The sequence below is a fragment of the Marmota flaviventris genome, chromosome 18 (genome assembly GCF_047511675.1).
Source record: "Marmota flaviventris isolate mMarFla1 chromosome 18, mMarFla1.hap1, whole genome shotgun sequence".
Classification (NCBI taxonomy): domain Eukaryota; kingdom Metazoa; phylum Chordata; class Mammalia; order Rodentia; family Sciuridae; genus Marmota; species Marmota flaviventris.
In genome coordinates this window covers 57,654,582-57,673,602 of record NC_092515.1, presented here as the reverse complement: position 1 = coordinate 57,673,602, position 19,021 = coordinate 57,654,582, and the positions used below count along the sequence as shown (strand labels likewise).

The 19,021-nt window shown below is 55.0% G+C and overlaps 1 protein-coding gene across 1 annotated transcript in view; it reads right to left on the bottom strand.

Moving 5' to 3' along the window:
* Positions 1-19,021, bottom strand: part of Cmip (c-Maf inducing protein) — a 196,940-nt gene that overhangs the window by 32,053 nt on the left and 145,866 nt on the right. The window contains exons 4-7 of the mRNA XM_027932928.2: positions 12,141-12,302; positions 7,595-7,636; positions 3,040-3,102; positions 119-199 (exon numbers count right to left, since the gene is read on the bottom strand). Coding sequence (XP_027788729.1) covers positions 119-199; positions 3,040-3,102; positions 7,595-7,636; positions 12,141-12,302 — 348 coding nt within the window. The remainder of the gene's footprint in view (positions 1-118; positions 200-3,039; positions 3,103-7,594; positions 7,637-12,140; positions 12,303-19,021) is intronic.

The following is a 19,021-nucleotide window of genomic DNA, read 5'->3' as shown; positions in this document are numbered from 1 at the left end:
TGGGTGCATGAAACTTCCAGCTCCTTGAACAGACTGCTGGACCACCCCATCCCCTAAATCTGTGGGAAGGCAGGAGGTTGGGAGGCTGGGGCACGGCGGTCGGGGGTCAGGAACTCACCATGTTATGCTTGAGGATTCTCTGGACCACGGGGGTGAACACCTCGATGACCACCATGGACCGGGGCCGCTCTCTGCAGTGCTGGGGAGAGAAGGTGGGTCAACTCAGCTGCAGCGTCCATACAGCCTGCAGCTTCCAGCGGGCCAGGGCCAGGGAGCCCAGCTTATTTTTAAAAAGCCTTCAATTTTTACAGCAGTTTTAGGCTCATAGCAAAACCACAAGGAAGATGGCGAGATGTTCCATATGCACCCGCCCACTCAACCGCACAGTTCCCATCGACATCCCAAGGGCACGGCGATGCAACTTGTCCCTTGTCCTGGGCCTCAAAGCCACACTGCCTTGTCATTAGCACCCACAGTCCACCGTTGACACTAGGGTGCACCCTTGGCGTCCTACACTTTCTGGGATTGGATCAACGTGTAAGGACACGTATCCAGCACAGCAGCAGCAGTCAGAGCAGGCTCACTGCCCTCAAAGTCCTCTGCGTCCTGCCTCCTCACCCTTCCCTCGCCCCAAGCCTGACAACGTCTCATCTCCCTTCTGTCTCAACAGCCTTGCTTTTCCCAGCACATCAATGTAGGTTGACACCCCGTCTTTGAAATGTAAGAGACCAGAAGTGTTTCCATTCTTTTTTTGGATTTTGGAATATTTGTATGTACATAATGAGACATCTTGTGGATGAGACCCAAGTCTAAATAGTCATCTGTGCTTCCTACCCGGTTACACACAGCCTGGAGGCCGTTCTGTAAGTTCTACAACGTCGTTAGTGTGCCTGTGTTTTGACTGTGACCTGCCAGGTGAGGAGTTTTCCACTTGTAGTGTCACATCAGTGCTGGAGAAGCTTTGGATTCTGCAGCATTTTCAGATTTCAAATTGGGGATCAGGGTTGCTATGCCTGCAGCTGGAATCACACAGCGGGCAGCTGGAATCACACAGCGGGCAGCTTCTCCAGTTGATTTCTTTTATTTCTAATGTGCCTTTGTGGCTCGACAGTGCCTCTTTTTTTTTTAATATTTATTTTTTAGTTGTAGTTGGACACACACCTTTATTTCACTTATTTATTTTTATGTGGTGCCGAGGATCAAACCCAGGGTCTCGCACGTGTGAGGTGAGCGCTCTACCACTGAGCCCCAGCCCCAGCCCAACAGCTCCACTCTCTTTAACGCTGGGTATGATCCCACTGCAGGGAGGCACCACTGATTTTTATTCATTTGTCCACTGAGGGTTCTCGGTTGCTTCTGAGTTTGGGCAGTTATGAATGAAGCTGCTATGAACAAATGTGTGTAGATTTTTGTGCGGATACAGAGTCGTTAGCTCATTTGGGTAAAAATCAAGGGGTGCCATGGCTTTTTTTGGGGGGTGGGATTAAAAAAGTGTCATGGAATAGGGTCTCTGGTTAGCTTTTTGTTTCTATCTGAAAGTGTGAGACTGCTTCAGATGGTGCAGTCAAGGTCAAGGAATCCGCTCCAACAGGATTCTTATTTATCATATGACAAGACTCTTGCAGAACCAAGAGCCAGCACCTCTGGTCTGATGGACCTTGACGATCAGGTTCGACAACACCCAGGGAGCTGAAAATGCTCTGGCTTTAGCAATCCCAGCCGCTCTCCTTCAGCAGCATGGTGCTGTTTTCTGAACTGAAATGAAAGGCCTTCATGCTGAGCAGACCCCCACCCCACCGTCCTGCACACATTCATAACCCAGCTGGCCATGGAGGTGCTGAGCTGCTCACCCCTGGGAGAGGACAATGGACCTGGGATATGAGAAACCAGGGCTTCCCTGGGAAACGAACACAGATGGACTTGGAAACCCAGAAGGGAGGCTGCCTGGGAGTCCAGACAGCTGCTTAGGCCAGGCTGCATCCCCGTAGCTTCCTGCTGGGCTCCCACCCCAAGGCAAAGTGGCTCAACGGCTCACTGGGCCATGGCATCCTGAAAGGTGGCACCCTCCATTTTAGCACCTGTGGACTCCTGTCGGGTTCTGGGCCCTCAGACACACCCCAGCACTTCAGGCCTGCAGAGGTGTGCGTGTCTGGAAAGGATCTCTTGCTGCAGAGGCAGGCTGAAGACAAAAGCCCGGTCACATCTCCCTTTCCAACCCTACCCTTGACACACAGGGCACTCCCTGGCTGGGGCTGGGAGCCCAGTGTACCCTTCCTCCCCTGGTGCCTGTTCTGTGGCCTCTCCAGCTTGTCTCATGAGTGGACACAGCGACTGCACCTCCCCTAAGGGCAGCACATGACCATGGTAGGGGCAGAGGCCACCCTCATGTGCCCAGGGAGATAGGGCAGGAAGGAGGATGGGAAGCGAGGGAGTGGGAGTGGGGGAGCTCCGGGGAGGGGACACAGCCAGGCCAAGCACATAGTAAAGAGCAGACAGGCGTGTGGGCTAGTGCCGCCTCCAGCATGTGCCCAATCCCTGGGAATGTAGGAGGCCTGGCCCTGGTGCTGCTGGGCATTGCTGCTTGAGTCCTGCTGCGAGGCTGGCTCTGCGTCCCTGGGAATGGATGCCTGGCTCCAAGGCTCCCCTGGGCTAACCTGGAACACTCCGCCAGCTTCCCCTGCCGAGGGAAAGCCCCGCGGCTGGCCCCTACTGTGGGCCAGCTGGTGCCTGGAGGAGCCTCGGCTAAGAATAACCCAGCTCTGACGTCAGGAGCCCAGAAAATCTCTGCAAACTGCTTCCCAAGACAGCCAGGGAGTTATTCCAAAGAAAACCCAGATGCTCGTCCCTGACCCCTGCCCTGGGACCCTGTTCTAACTTGTCCCCTGTGTGGCAGAGGGGCTGTAGTCCTAAGGACAGGTGCCCTTTATGTCCTCTGCCTGCATCTGGGACCCTGGCCCCAGGCTGGAGGGCCTGGGTTTTCAGCTTTTTTGTGTAAACCACCCCTACCGTGTGGACAGCCCCACCTCAGCAACACCATACCTTGCAAAAGAATTCACAGAGGTCTGGAGGGGGATGGTTGTTTTCCAGCAGAGGAGCGATGGCCTGAAAGACAAGAATCAAGTGTCAGTTGGACGGACTGGGCGGCAGCCCGGGTGGGGCAGGGCCAGACTCCTACAGGAGAGGTGGCCTGACAGGAGAGCAGCCTTCTGCCGTCCTCGGGCAAAAGAAGCCCATTTTCTGATCTGCGGACCACAGCTCCCTCCAGAGGCTCAGAAAGCCCTGATCTGTTCCCCTGGGAAAAACACACACAATACGCACGATGGTGTGTATAAATTTAGGGGCTGCATGGCCTGCTGCCACCCACCGTGTCCCCTTCAGACCCATACCCTGGAATTGCACACAGGACATCAGAGTGGGCAGGTACCTCGCCACTTTAGGCAAGGGCCTGAGCACCCTCAGGTTCTGGTTTCTGTGGTGGGTGCTGGAATGAACCCCCACAAGTGCCAAGGGACAAGCACACAGGCTGGGGGCACAGTTCCAAGTACAGACCTGACTCTGACGCTTGCTGGGTTTGTGACCATAGAACAAGTTGCCTCGCCTCTTATGACCCTCAGTTTCCCACTTGGAAAGGGGCCTAGAGTCACCTCAAGGGTCACCTGCAGGTCAGGGCGAGTGGGGCCCCAGTCTTCACTGGTGGGCCCACCTTGTGCACCATGGAGGCTCGACTCACCAGCGGCTAGGAGCGCCCTTCCGAGTGGTGACCATCTAGTGTTCCAGGGCACACCTCTTAGCAAGCCTTCTGTGGCCAGCTGTGTGACAGTACTACCGGGTCAGCTTGCTCCAGGGATCATTAGGAAAGGGGAGTAGACTGGCACTGACTATTCAGGCAGGCTACCTGGGACAATGAAGCCACTGCAGGGGAGGGCCCTGCTTCCCAGCACCAGCCACAGGCTCACAGAGCCGGGCCCAGGCACGGGTCTTCTTGGCTAGGGTGGCTCAGGTATGGAAAGATCTGCTGGAGGCAGTGGGCTCCTAGCCTTCTGCAAGGGGTGAGCCCCGCCTGTCACGATCCCCACCACCAGGCAAACCAACCGCTTCACAGTACTGAAGTACTGACCATGACAACATCAACATTCATGACACTGAACCTGGCTGGGGCCACTGCACAGTGTGGCTCGAGCATCAGTGTGCACTGGGAGGTGGGTGTCGGCATGCCCTCCTTTCTCAGGTGGGGAAGCAGGTCAGAGATAAAGTCAGGGGGCCAAGGTGCACAGTGAGAAAGAGGCAGAGCCAGGAGGAAATGACATCTGTGACCCCAGAGCCTGCTGTGCCCCAGGTGGGGGAAGGCTCCACTGTTCAGACTGAGCTCTGGGACGAGTTGGGGAGAAGGGACCTTGGGCAGGGAAGTCCCCTCTTTTGGATAACAATAAGCCAGGCTGCCAGGGGCGAGAGTGACTAGCTGTACACTTCCACTGTCTGCCAGGGGTGGTTTGGTGCTTCCACCGCCGTTATTCTACTTCATCCTCATGACAAACTCATGAGGTCCAGTGGTAGTTTCATTTGTACAGATGAACAGAGGACCAGGGAGGTTATCAGGCTTCATCTGGTCACCGAATGATGACTTTTACACGTATCACTAATACAAAGGGTTCTGTTCTTAGCAGAACTTTTCCACAAGCCTGTGCCCCTGTTCGGCCTGGTACGGCATTAGCTCACAGGATCCCCAGGGGCCCAGTAGAAGGACACCAATATGTCCTTTCCACAGACGAGGAGACTGAGGCTTGGAGCATGAAGTTGGCTGGAAATGACTGAGGCATTTAGAAAGAATGGAGCAGACCCGGGGTGAGTTAGCCCTCCAGGGGATCCCTAGCACCCCTGGAGGCCTCTCTGTCCAGAAAGGGTGCTACTGGCCTCCAGAGGGTTAAGGCTGGATATACTGCTGACCACTCAGCAATGCACATAAGAGCCCTCAAAGAATGATCCTTCCTCAGATGTCACCCGAGCTTTGGTAAGAAACTCCGGGGCAGGTCCTATAAAACCAGGAAGAAACTGGAAGACATTTCAGGTGAAAAACCAAATGCACAACACCCTGTAGCATCATGAATGCTAAAAATAAGAAGCCACGTGGACTCTGGCTGCTGGGGTGTCCACCCGAAAAGAGGATCTCTAAGGAGGGCCCAAGCTGGGCGCCTTCTGTTCTACAGTGAGAACCCACTTGGACGGCACTGCCACATTCAAGACTTAGCCACCATTCAGAGTTGTGGCCTCCACGTCTCAGGATTCAACCAACCGTGGACCAAAAGTATTTGGAGTAAAACTGCCAGTACTGAGCAGATACAGAATTTTTCTTGCTATTATTCCCAGACAAGAGCACAGCAACTGTGTGCAGAGCATGAATGCGGCGGCATCAGAGGCCCTGGGTTGCCCAGAGCCCACTCCAAATGTGTGGGAGGGTGCGCCTCGCACTGCTAACGCCACACTATTCCACATGGGGTGTGAGCCGCCACCATCACCCTCAGGGCTCTGGAATCGATACCCCAGACACCAAGAGTTGACTGTATTTTAAATAAAATGAGAAGGTCTTCTGTTGCTCCTCCAAGGCCATAGCCATGTCTGGACCTGGCTGTGAACTTGAGCCGTCTTCATTGACAGGCTGAGTGCCGCACACTGAGTAGGACTCTGGCTGGGGCCTGGAGGCCAGGCCAAGCTTGCGCGGTGACACCCAGCTGTGACCGCCAATGGCTCCTGTGGCTCAGGCGCCTGGCCGATGGAATGAAGGCAATCAGCTCACGCTATGGGGGACTGGGGTACAGAGAATCACCTCGCACACTGGAGGACAGCTGCCCAAAGGCCAACATGACAAAGTAACTTGGGCTGGACAGAGCTCCGGGAGATTCATGGTCACAGTGACAGCGAAAGCCATGGTAACAAGGAATACTGAGAGGGAGGCTGCAGAACACGGGGCAAGGGCTAGGCCTGCCACAAAGCTCTTCAATGCTCGGAGGCATCCTGCAGTGGGGAGGATGAATGCAGCCGGGACTCTCACATCCAGACTTCTCCCCCAGGCTCCTCCGGAACACAAGGGCTCCGCCCGCCTCCCAGCTGTGGTGCTCACGGGGAGCACTGGGAGAGGAAGCTGCCACCTCCTTCCCTGGCACTCACTGCCCCTCCAGGTCCTGTGCTGGCCAGTCCCGCCCCCTGCCTCTCCACATGCTGATCCCTGCCTGACTGCCTGTCCCTGTTGCCCTGATGCTCCCAAGTCCATCTTTCAAGACTCAGCCTGCCCCCTCCTGGAAGCCCTCTGTTCTCTTCCCCCCAGCACCCTCCCTGACAGAGGAGGTTCATCGACCCCCTTGGCGCTCCCATAACACCCAGAACAAGCTGCAGCCCTTGACCTGCCAGGCGCCCAACATCACACCCTCACTGGCCAGCCATCTCCCGCGGAGCTCTTGATCTGCACAACAGCGGGTCTGGCACACTCTGTAAAGGCACCGATTAACTGATGCTCCACTAGGAAAAGGTGGAGGATGACTGGGGCTGCCAGGGTCGCTCTTCCCCTATTCTGGAGAGAAAAGGCACAGGGATTCTGGCAAACACCCACCCAGCACCTCCTATGTGCCAGGAGCTCCTAAGACCCTGATTCAGCTCGAGGGGCACAGCGCCTGAGACACTGCTCTCCTGGGACAGGCTACAGCCACAGGACCCCCTGGGCCAGTTAGTTCCAGGTTCTCTCAGGACACACAAAGCTCTGTCTCTTGCTTCTGTTTCAGGTCCTGTCTCCCAGATGCTTTATAGTCGAGCAGTGCCGAGGCTCCCAGAAATCCGCCATGCTACTTTAAACCTGAGCCCTTGCACATTCTGTCTCCTCTTCCAGGTGCCTTCGCTGCCTTCTGCCATCTGTAAAACTCCTACTGATCCTTCAAAACACATCACTGCCTCCAGGAAGCATCCTGGCTCCTCTCCCAGGTGGGGCTGTCACCCCAACCCTCCACACCCCTTGTCTATCTTGTGGTGATCACATCTGTCCTCCTATAACAAACCATGAGCTCTATGGGAGCAGGGCCATCTCAGTCCCTGGGGACTCAAATACAGCGCTTTGTGTGCAGTAGGTGCAATTCCATCTCTTCCTTCTCCCTAGTGAGAGCCACATTTCAATAGCTTAAAACCGCCCAGGTAGGTAATTTACTCCCAGTGGTGCATGTATCATTATTGAGCCCCAGAAAATCCCATCTTACTTTATACGTGATAGGGATTACACCCCGGTTCTATCTGAAGACTAACTAGAAGACAGGCTCTGGGGTAAGAAAGAGATCGTTGACCTTTCTGCTCACATGATGATGGCCGTGCATAAACATGTCTCTGCCACCTCCCATCCTCACCTCCTGCAGCAGACCCGGGCACACACATGAAGTGTGCTGATCACCCAGCCTGCTGCGGTCCAGAGGGGCTCAGAAGTGCACGAGGGCAGGATGGCAGGAGCTTGGCTTGACGGAAAAGACAGACCAAGCAAAGGAGGTCGGAGCTCTCGTGCTCCCCGAAGGATCTCAGACTGGCTCTGGGAGGAGGGCAGAGGGTGATGTCGGGAGGAACTTACCACAATGATGTTCTCATGCTCCTGGGTGGTCAAGTTTGTGTTCTAAAGGAGAGAATGGAGAAAGGAGGAGGAAAACAACATTAAGAAATCAATATACTTGGATTTCAAAGGTCCACAGAGTCTCAGGTCCTTCAAGGGTGGCTGTCACTTTTTCTTTTGTTTTGTGGGGCAGGGACTGGAACCCAGAGTCTCGTGCACACCAGGCAAGCCCTCTGCCGCCTGCTGAGCTACCTCCCCAGCCCAGCTGTCTCTTCCTAATTCCAGAGATCAGAACACCCCCCATGGCAGGGCTCAGAGTGGGAGAAGTCCAGGGAGGACTGAGTCCGCGTCCGTGTTTCACAACCACGTGCCCTGGAGGATGGTTGGCTCTCCGTGAGAGTCAAGTTTCCAGGGGGCGAGTGGGGATCCTGCTAAGCACACCTCCTGAGGCTGCCGTGAGAGGACGTGGCGCTTGCGACAGCGATGCTGCCTAGAGCTGGAAGGCAGGTTGGGACACACAGAGAAGCACCTTCTGTGAGTCTCAACTCAGTGCCGGGCAGTCTTTCAGAGCAACATATACTTTGTTTGTTTACCAAGTATTGAACCCAGTGCTTAACCTATGAACTACATCCCCATCCCTTTTTTATTCAGACAGAGGGTCTCTCTAAGTTGCTTAGAGCCTTGCTAATTTGCTGAGGCTGACTTTAAATTTTCAATCCTCCTGCCTCAGCCTCCCGAGCTGCTGGGATTACAGGTGTGCACAAGCCCAGCAACACACATTATTTCAGTAGTTCTCAAACTAGGTTCCCAAGAAACACTAGTGTGCCATGAGTGTGCTCAAGAGGTTTTAGCTAAGTTAATTCTAGCAGTTGAATTAGAAAAGCAAAATTAAGTTGAAAGTTTTAAACTTGCTGAAATTTTAGTTTCATCCTCTCTGATCTGCATCTGTGAAACAATCGTGTACCTGCCATCCTGAGTGTGAACCAGGAAAGGGTAAAACTCAAGGCAGCCACTATTTTCTTTTTGGCAAAACTGTGGTGTGTCCTGTATTGTGAGTCTGTTCTGGTGTCCAGCGGCTTCCCTGGTGTCCACTCAGATTTCCCAACAGGTCCCCGTCCGCTGCTCATAAACCAACTATCCATCTGAGCAGTGCGGCAAGATGGACGGCCCTGGCATTCCAGGGGTTTAAGGTGTGCAGAGCTCTGAACCGGCTCCCACCAGCTAAGGCGGAGGACCGCCTGCAGGCAGGGGGTTCGCTTCTGCCTGGGATACGAGGGAGGCCAGCCCCAGGGTCGAGACAGCCTGACTGGACAGGGCTGACTGTGAGACCAGGAGCTGGGAACACACACGGAAGCTTTTTGGATTCTAACCCCTTTCCTCCTTTTGTGGGCGCAGTGGAGTCTGGGCAGCCTGTTTATGGTATAGTTAAGTATGGGTCATTTTTAGCTGGGAAAAGACAGCCTGGCTGTCTCTTCCTGTGACGAGCTTGCCGTGTCCCGGTCTGTGTGAGAGTTCTGCTCATCTTGCTTTATCAGGACAGGTTCTCCTTCTACCCGGCAGACTGAGAGCTACCCAGGACTTGCAGAGGTGCTCACGTAACAGTGACGTGATTGGAACCTGCCTGTCCCGACTGGTAAGCCTTCATTTCCAGCCACTGAGCATAGCGGTCACCAATCCAGGGCTGGACTCCATATTTCAGGCTACCAAGGGCAACTACAGCCCTCTCCAGGAAGTCTGCGGTGACTCTGGATGCCATTCCCTGCATCCCAGCCACAGAGCAGCCCATGCAGTCTGCAGGGAGAATTCCCTCCTCCAGGGCCATTGCCACTCCAGGAGAAAAGAGCTCACTGAAGCCACCACCCGGGAGGGAGCACTTCGATCCCAAGCTAAGTGGCCACTCCACACTGACAACAGAGGCCCAGGAGGCTGGAGATGCCTGGCTTTGTTTTGCTGGTGGATGAATGATTCTTGGTCAGAACTGTCTGCTACCTTGTAGTACCTGTCTCTCCAGAGCCTTCCATCTTCTGGCCAGTGTGGCAGTGCTGAAGCGTCTCCAAAGGAGGGCTTAGGGACAGCTTGGGTGAGGAGAGCACAGGCAGAACGCACCCATGCACTCCAACCCAAAGGCCCTCCCGGCCACCCTGTCTGGACACCCGGCTGAGGTGTGTACAGAGTCCAGATCAAAGCCAACTCACAGGACATTGAAAATGTGACCCCTGCTTAAAGGCACCCTGGACATCAGGTTTAGTGCCAGGGTTTTACGTGCACTGGATCCTCAATCCTGTGACACGGGTACTTGTCTCAGCCCCAACTTATAGGTGAAACCCTGGGCTCAGAGAGGTCTAATAACTTGTCCAAAGCCACCAGGCTACTGCTGGGGTGGGATCAGCTCTCCTGACTCCACAGCTCACAGCCAAACAGCTCTCCTGTGTAGTCACGTCTCCCCAGCCCAGGTCTATGTGACATTTATGTGCCAGAGCATGATTCTAGCAATCAGGCTGAACTGGGAAGGACGTGGCCTGCCACCTCGCTGAGTGAGCCACGCTGTGGAGCTGCAGTTTGCTCCTCTGTGCACTTTAACACTCGCCTGGCAGGATCCTGGGAGAATCCGGTAGGTCTGAGGGCCTGTCAGAGTGACCATCACAGACTATATGCCCAACACAACGTTAACGCCCCTCAGAGAACGTTAAGCTTTCTAGGAGGGGAGGCTGAGCCCATCTGCCTGAGGGGACGCCAGCCCTGCCCCTTGCCATGGGGGACACTGATCCCGGCCTGACACACAGTAGGTGTGCAGCACGTAGAAGTGTCTTTCACTTTCTTCCTTTAAATATTTTTATCCCTCTACTTGGGGGTCAGCAGACTCAGAAAGGCTGCCTTAAAGCCCAAGAGGAGCTGGCCACAGTGGCCACACCTGTGATCCCACTTGGGAGGCTGAGGTAGGAGGACCACAGGTTCAAGACCACCTGAGCAAGATTCTGTCTCAAAATAAAAAAATAAAAGGACTGGGAATGTAGCTCAGTGGTAGAGGGTTCAAGCCAGTACCACAAAAATAAAACAAACAAACAAATGAATAAATAAAATAAATCCCAAGAGGGCGGAAGGCCAAGGGGCATGTGGCTACTGGGAGCACGCCTGAGGTGAGCTGGAACGCAGCCAGAGCGGGCAGCGAGGCCCGCCTGCCACCCCCGCCTCATCAGAACAGGCCTAGCTGATGTAATTTGACGGTGGTGTCGCGGTCCAGCCTGGTGAGGCTGGAGGGCTGGGCAATGTGGCCTCCAGTCAGAGCCAGGCAGCCCCCACCACTGGGCTGAGCGGGTCACTCGGTGCCCTGGCCTCAGGCCACGGTCAGGGAGAAGGTGAGTGCCATAGGAGAAGCTGTGCATGCGGCCGTCGGCTTCAGCCTGGCCTAAGAAAGGTGAGCTGTTCTCCCCTCTCTGGAGAAGTGTGACTGCAAGGCTGGCACTGGGCACGTGGTCTGGGAACTCAAGACCTTGGTGGCAATTCATTTCTGAGCCTGACTTTCCCCTTCTGCAGAGCAAGGCTGTCCCTCACCTGAGGACACGGCTGTGCCCTCCCCCTGCGCCATCTCTGCTACCCACTCTCTACCTCCCGGCCCACCTCCTCCCAGCGAGGGACCCTCCGTTCAGCACTGCAGAGGCTCCTAACCAAGGGGCAGCAGCCTGGGCCTGCAGAGTGGGCAGCAGGACAGAGGGCAGAAGGTGCAGGAAGCTCACCAGGAGCTTGCAGCAGTGACCCAGGAGGGAGGGGGCCAGGGGACCACTCTGCTGGCTGTGACTTGTTCGACGCTGGGGTCATCAACTGCAGTGTGTCCAAGGGCCAGGCAGGTCAGGCAGACACACTGATGTCTGTAAGCTCAGAACAGCACCTGCTCCCACGTGCTCCCTCCTGAGCTCTGGCAGGACTGACCCATGATCACTCAGGCCCGACTGCACTCCAGGCCCACAACAGACCCTGGCAGGTGCACACACTCCCAGTGTAGGGCTGTCAGTGGGCCGAGGCACCGGGCTGCTGAGTGACCAGTGACAGCCCCAAACTGCAGCTGACTTTCTGACCGTTTTTAAAGAAAACCTGGAAATTCTCATTTTGTTGTGAAATCTGATTTTAAACCTTTAGTGAGCCAAATGAAGCCTATCAGGAGGCTGCCTGGGTGACGGGGTAGAAAGCTGACAGAGGCCAGGAGGAGTGACTAGCGAGGCCGCAGGCACGTCACTCTCAGGAATGACCAGGTTTCCAAAGCCAGCACCTTGAACCTGGGGAACTCCGTTGCTGCGGCTGTCACTGCCACCAGCCCAGGACGAGTCTGCTCTGGGGGACTGGCGGGGGCAGCAGCTCTTCCCTCCTCCTGCTATACTCCCTGCGTGAAAGCAGCTGGACCAATACCCAGGACCATAGGGTGGGAGCCGCTCACTCCCTCTGCAACAGGAGAGGATGCTCCTGGGAGCAGCCATGGCGTCCGCTTCTGGGACAGGGCTGGTGCTCAGTGGAGGTGAGGCAAATGGCTTACAAGGGGACAGGGGTGCAAAATCAAGCCAGGGGAGCACCTTACTTCTGAGAGCAGTTTTGAGACAATTTCCAGTGGGGCTTGGTTGATGGAGTCATCCTGCAGGGGGGATGTGAGGGCCATGTCCACCAGCGTCCGAATCTCCTTCAAGACAACTTCCCAACGGCTTGGGTTACTCAGGACTTTCTTGTATTTGTAAATCTTTTTCTGGGTGGGAGAGAGAAAGAGATAGCACATCACTGAATTGAGGAGGGCAGAAGACACAAGCTGATCAAAGAATCCCGAGCATTAGACTGCGCAAAGACCCTTGGGAGGGACCACCCTCCCCATAACGAGGGGACACCTGAAGAAAGGAACAGCTTCATCGAAGACCAGGCGCGCCTGCAGACAGTCAGCTCCAACACTGGAAGAGCATTTCCCACACTGTTCCCACAATAATTCCAAACGGCCCACGAAGGGGCTTTCTTTGAGTCAAAGGCACTGCTTCTGCAGATCCTAGGAGGTCCCTGGACAGTGGTGTTCAGCCACAGAACATGACAGCCCGGATGAGGGCCAGGACTTTGAGCCCGGTCAGGCGGGGCCGAGCCCGAGGCTGAGCATCCACCTGGAGAGAGACAGGAGCAGCTCACCTCTGCTCAGCACCAGCTCCCAAGGCCAGAGTGGCTGGGTGGGGGGCTGCTGCCTGCACCTGAGGCAGAGTCGGTTCCGCCCTCTGACATCGTGGAAACAGAGCGTGTGTGGCGGAGGTCCCAGCCGAGCGCTCCCTCCACACCGTCTCCACGGCGGCCTGCCCCACTGCCCGCCTGCCTGGAGTCTGCCTGGATGAACTCCTTCATTAAGCGCGCCACTCCTTGGGGAAAGCCTAATTTTAGTGTCACTGAGCCAACAACCAGCTGGGGTGACTTGTCACAGTTTCTGAGACAAAGTCTGAATGGGGGAAAGGGGAAGGAGGGGGGGGAGGGTCCCCTACTGATAGAGGCTCCAACAGAAGCTAGCAGGCCACAGGGTCTGAGGACACAGTATCAGCAAGGAAGTACTGGGAACATGCTCCATGTCACACGAACAGCCGGCACTGGGCGCGGCGTCCCCGGAACAGGCGCCCCTTCTATAAACTGGGCATGAAGATGCCCCTCAGGCCCTTTCAGTGTGTAACCCGTGTAAACCCTGCACCCACGCGGGCCGTTCCTGCCGCAAGTGCAGTCCAGGCGGGACGGCCGGCACCAACAGGAAGAGCTCTGATGCCCATTCATCTCTGAAAACCTCGAGGCCGTGAAACACACCCCACAGCAGTGAAAGCACGCTCCCCTTTCCTCCCTCCATGTTTTTACGCCCCAGGCTTGTCCGGGGCCTCTGGGTCGCTCGTCATGCCCCACTGTGGCCCTCACAGACGGGCCTCAGGTGTGTTTCTCCCCCTCATCGCCGGATCTTGCCTCTAGCTCCCTTCTTCCTCATTCTCCCTGTCCTTCCGCCTGTCCACCCGCCCCCTTGCTCTCCTCTTCCACGCTCCTGGCCTCTTTGCCCGCTCCCCCATTCTGCATGGGGATGAGGAAAGGGGCCCGAGGCCAGCAGGGAGGCAAGACGGCAGTGTGCATCAGGAGGGGTGGGGCGGGAGGTCGGGACAGCTACCGAGCTTCGGGTCCTCAGGGACTGTCAGGAGCGCACAGCAAGCTCTGCTGGGGTGAACCAGCGGTGGGCAGGAGCGCTGGTCAGACTCCGCTACTTTAACAACAAGACACGTCTGGCTCGCTGAGGCTTCTCTGGAACCATAACCAGCAGCCTTCCTGGTTACCAGCACCTGAGCTGCCCCGCCCCGGTGTGGGGAGCAGAGCGCTGCTGTAAAACAGATCAGACACGGCCCAGTCAAGGACCCAGCCCACTCCAGGAGAGGACGGCTCCCCGAGCCCAGAGCCTGTGGTCTTAGTTTGTGCCCAGAGATCGGCTTAATTTTTAAATGACAGTGAAATGGTCACAAAAATTTACCAACTGTGAAGAGCCCAAAGCTACTTATTGGGACTGGAATCTTCCCACAGAACGTTCCAGATCTGAGCATGGCCTGAGCTCTCAGAGCCCTCTCTGCCGATCAGCCGTGACTTACTTCTGAAAGAATAATGACTTCATTCTTTTTTGTGAAGATGATGCACACTCATTAAAAAAAAAATTAAACATACCGAAAAGCACAAAGGAGGAAGACAGACTCTAAAGGCCTCCACAATCCTACAATCCAGAAACAGCCGTCATGATGTCAGGTGAGCGTCCTCCTAGGCAACGTTCACGTACACTCTGCAGAGTGTGACCAGCTGTGGGACTGGCAGCTGCCACTGCAGCCTCCCACACTCCAGAGACTCGGAGGCCTCCTGTCCGAGGCAAGGCAGGCCTGCACGACACCTACACCAGTGTGGCTTCAGGGACCAGCCCCGCTGTCAAAGACCCAGCCGTAGCACTCATCGGGGGCCCTCCTCAGAGCAGGAAGGACAGCGGCTTCCTGGCTCTGTGGGTGTCTGAGCCCTGGCTTCAGGGCAGCATTCCCAGTCGGGCACTGCCCCTGGTGAGCTGGTACGACGTGCCCGGCACGGTGCTAAGTTGACAAGCATTGTCTCATTCAGCTCTCACAATGATCCTATGAGCCAGGGAATGGCCATAGGTTAAGCCCCGTGGAAGGAGACCCTCAAGCAAGAGACTGAGCACAAATGGCTTATGACTTGTGAAGTGGTAGGGTGGATGGAAGGGGATGAGGCCCAGGAACAACCCCATGAGGCTCTGAAATCTGGGTGCCAGTAACCAGAGAGAGGAGGAGCCAGGGACGGGCTGTGGGAACAGCAGGCAGGGGCTGCACCGTGACGTCACAGATCTGGAGTAAGGGCAGGCCACTGTTTCAAAAGAGGCTCTGAGCCATGGCTTGGGCAGCCTGTCCAGGGCCACAAGGCCCTGCCACTTCTCGGGTGACAAATTAGCATATCTCTTCCCAGGAACTCTGATGAGCTCACCAGGCGATGAATCATGCTCTCAGCTTGGCAACATGGTCCTCCCCCAGCCCTCTCTGCCAGCGGGGGGGTGGGGGGGTGGCCTTGTAGTTTGTCTGGTGTGGCTCCATAGACACCGGACCCCTGTGAGCAGGGAGGTTGGGTGGACAGGGGCCTTGGAACAGCCTTGTGGCTGGTCACACAACAGGTGTGAGGTACAAGGGAGCAGACTAAGTAGGGTTGGCAAAGTACATCGTGTGGCTCCCTCAGCCCAGCCCCTGCCTGTAGTCCCATGAGGACAGATGGCCTTATGTTCTTTAAGAGTTGTGACATAAAAATAAAAACCATAAAAAATAAAGAATATGCAACAGAAATTGAATGTGGCCCACAAATATGTGCTATATGGACTTTTATAGAAAAAGTTTGCCCGGCCTTGGCTCACAAAGTCAAATCTCTGCCCAGGAGTGATCGTGAAAAAAGATGCACGAGGTCATCAGCCCCCAGGCAGAGGCAAGTTAAAACACAAAGACACACCATCTCACCCTTGCCAGGACAGCTGCAGTCAAAAAGATAATACCAAGTGTTGGCGATGATGTGGAGAAATGGGGCCCTTGTGCTCTGCTGCAGGGAAGGTAAACTGGGCACATGTTCACAGCTTCTTAAAACACTAAACATAAGCTTCTCACGTGGCTCAGCCATTCTGTTCAGGGAATCTGCCCAAGAGAACAAAGACCTGCCCACAGAACTACTCCCATGCCCATCAATGAACGAGCAGGTAAATAAGACCAGGTACAGCCGACAGACAGTGCTCCCAACACAAAGGACAGAGCTCACGACGCTGCATCGTGGGTGAGCCTCACCCACCACATGAGTAAAAGAAGCCAGACACAAAGGACATACTGTAGATTCCTTTTTATGGAATGTCTAGAAAAAGCAAATTTGTAGGCAGAGAGTGGCCCAGTCGCTGCCCAGGGTTGAGGAATGGCAACAGGGATTAAATGACAAATAAGCACAAGGACATCTCTGGGTGTGTGATGGGCACGACTCTAAATTTACTAACACACAAATTCCACATTTACAAGTTTTATGGGATGTAAATTATGCCTCCAACAGGCTATTTTCTAAAATGACCTCTTAGGGTGTAGACGTAGAGGTCATCAGACAAAGCAAAGGCCAGCAGGTTTGGTGTTGAAGAGTACAGGATTTAAAGCAGACTTTGGCTCAGATCTGTGCTTTATTTCATCCACCCACCCACCCATCTGTCAGTCAGTCACTCATCTATCCATTCACCATCCATTCATCCACACATCTCCCCACCCACCCACCCACCTATCCTCCATCCAATCGCCCAACAGGCTATTTGGCACCATCCATTACGATAGGCCAAGCACTGTGCTAAATACTAAGGACACCCAGGGCGAGCACAGCAGACAGGCCCTGGTGCTCGTGAAACTTACAGTCTGACTTGCACCTCAGTTTCTTTATCTGCAGAGCAGGAAAAGAGTAACTACTGTCAAAGGCTTGCCGTGATTATCCACGAAACATGTATACATAAAACATGTATGCATTCCTGGATAAGTAGCAACTAATCACCTACCCTGGCCGGGAGTGAGCAGTCCAGAGCAGGCAGGACTCGGAGGGTTCCCAGAATCTGTGACTCAGTCCCATAGCTAACGACAAACAGAGGCAGCAGGAAGAGCCTCCTGCTTCCCGTCTGGCAGAGCCAGCCACTCCATTGCTGTCCTCACCCTCTCCGCTTGTCAGGGAAGGGACGTTACCTGGGCAACACCCGCCATCTCTCTGGTAACAGCTCCCGCGGCAGAAGCAGGCACAGACTCCAGAATTCTCAGGCCTGGGAAAGCGGAGCTTGTGGGTTTTCCTCGGGAGGCAAGCTGTCAACAGGAACGTGCCCCTCGCCAGGAGAGGCGTGGCTCAGAATGTACTGGAAGCAGGCCTCGCGAGGATGGGGCTGCGGCTCTGCTGCGTGGTGCAGCCTCTGAGGCTCGCACACACACCAGCACGCATGCTCCCACCTGTCAGGGAGAGGACGCCACACGGATGCTTGTGGAGCTGCGGAGGGGAGGAGGACCCCGCAGACAGGAGGCGGCAGGAGTCACGGCCTGGCTTTGACTATCTCCCCAGGGCAGGTCCTGGGTCCTAGAGCAGAGCTCAGTGGTCAGAAAGCCACTGGCCCAGGGACTGCTACCAAAGAACTTCACTAGAGTGAGCTAAGACTAAGATCCAGTGCCATGCCACGCTAGTCACACGCAGTTGCTAGTGGCCATCACACTGGATGACACAGAGAACACTTCCATCACTGTGGAAAGTTCCATTGGGCAGTGCTGCCCTGTGGAAAGGTCCAGCCCCGAGTCACTCTATTTTATAAAGCGGCAGTTTGCCGTGAATAACTCCCTTTTGAGTCCAAGTGCCAAGGTAAAATGAGTCTACTCCTTGTTTGTACAAGTAAACAGCCACCATCTGCCCAGCACAACCTTAAGCACAAACTGGTAAGTACGTTAATCGTGCTAATAGATGTTGACCACCTGTGAACTTAATGGAACTGAATTACAAGTAGATGGATGAGTGGGCACATCAGACCCCTAGCAGAGAAACCAGGCCCACAGGCTTCTCGGTCTCACCAGCTGTAACCCCCTCTCGAGACCTATAACCCCAAGACTGGTTATGGTGGCACCCACTGACCCTCATTAGACCATCTGGCAAACATCACGAGGGTGACAGGCCATGAACCCGGGGCTCTGCGGTGGTGTTTCAGCTCGGCTCTGTCTCCCCGCCCCGGCGGCCCACTTGGAAACCGCCTCCCTCCAGGGCCCCCTAGCATACGTCCCTCACCCTGACAGTCTGCTTCCCGGTGGATGCTCACTGGTGGTTATCTGACCTGACCACCTGGAGTGACTTGTGCCTTAGGATCCACTCTGGCCTTGGCTTTTCAGTGGAACCTGTGGCCACCCAGACGCCATCTTAGCCTTTCTGTAGCCCACACACACCATTGTGTGAACTCAGTGTCACAGGTGCTAGTAATTAGGGCTGGAACAAAAGAACTTGTCACTGCCTGCCTTATGGCCACAAAGTGACCCATGAGTACTCAGTGGATTGCTACTGATGGAAGAGGTCCACGCAGTTTGTGAACTTCTTGTTATTCAATAAATTCCAACACTGTGAAGACACAATGGTGTCCAGTCTAGTGAGTGGCATACCTTGCCATACAACATGTCTCAAAGTCTTGGGGTGCCCTCTGTCACCACACCCCAGGGGCCCAGCTACTCTCTCCTGCCTCTCCCCATCACTGCTGAGGGCCACTGTGTGCATTAGCACAAGGCTCCTGTACACCCCCTCAGGTGGGGACTCCTGTAAGGTCCACCAAGGTTTGGTACCCTCAAATGGGCCTTGCACACCCAGGCAGAGGACTGGCTGGTCAACATCCCTGGCCTTCCTGACTCAAGAGGCGCTCTAGCGTCTGGGCATGTGGCTCGTGCAGTAGTCTGCGGTCTCTGCCAAACCAGCGGCTTTCACAGCCCGGCCTCCTGGGCACGGGTGCATTTTGGCCTTGTCTCCCCCACTCCAGGTATTTTATTGGTGCACTGCAGCTGTGCCTGATGATGGCAGCTGTTGTCACATTACCGTACATCACACAATAGAACTATGATTTGGCCAAATTCCTCCCCAGCACTCCCCACCGCCCCTCTTTTGCCTTCTCCTCTATGGAGCTCTCCCTGGTTTTCATGAGCTCCACCCCCACTTTTCTTTTCCTTTTTCTTCTCTAGCTTCCACACAGGAGAGAAAATGTATGACCCTTGACCCTTTAAGTTTGGCTTAATATAATGGTCTCTAGTTCCATTAATTTTCCTGCAAATGCCATGATTTCATTTTTCTTTTTAGCTGAATAAAATTCCACTGTGTCTAGGAATCACATTTCCTTTATCCATTCATCTTTTGACAGACACTGAG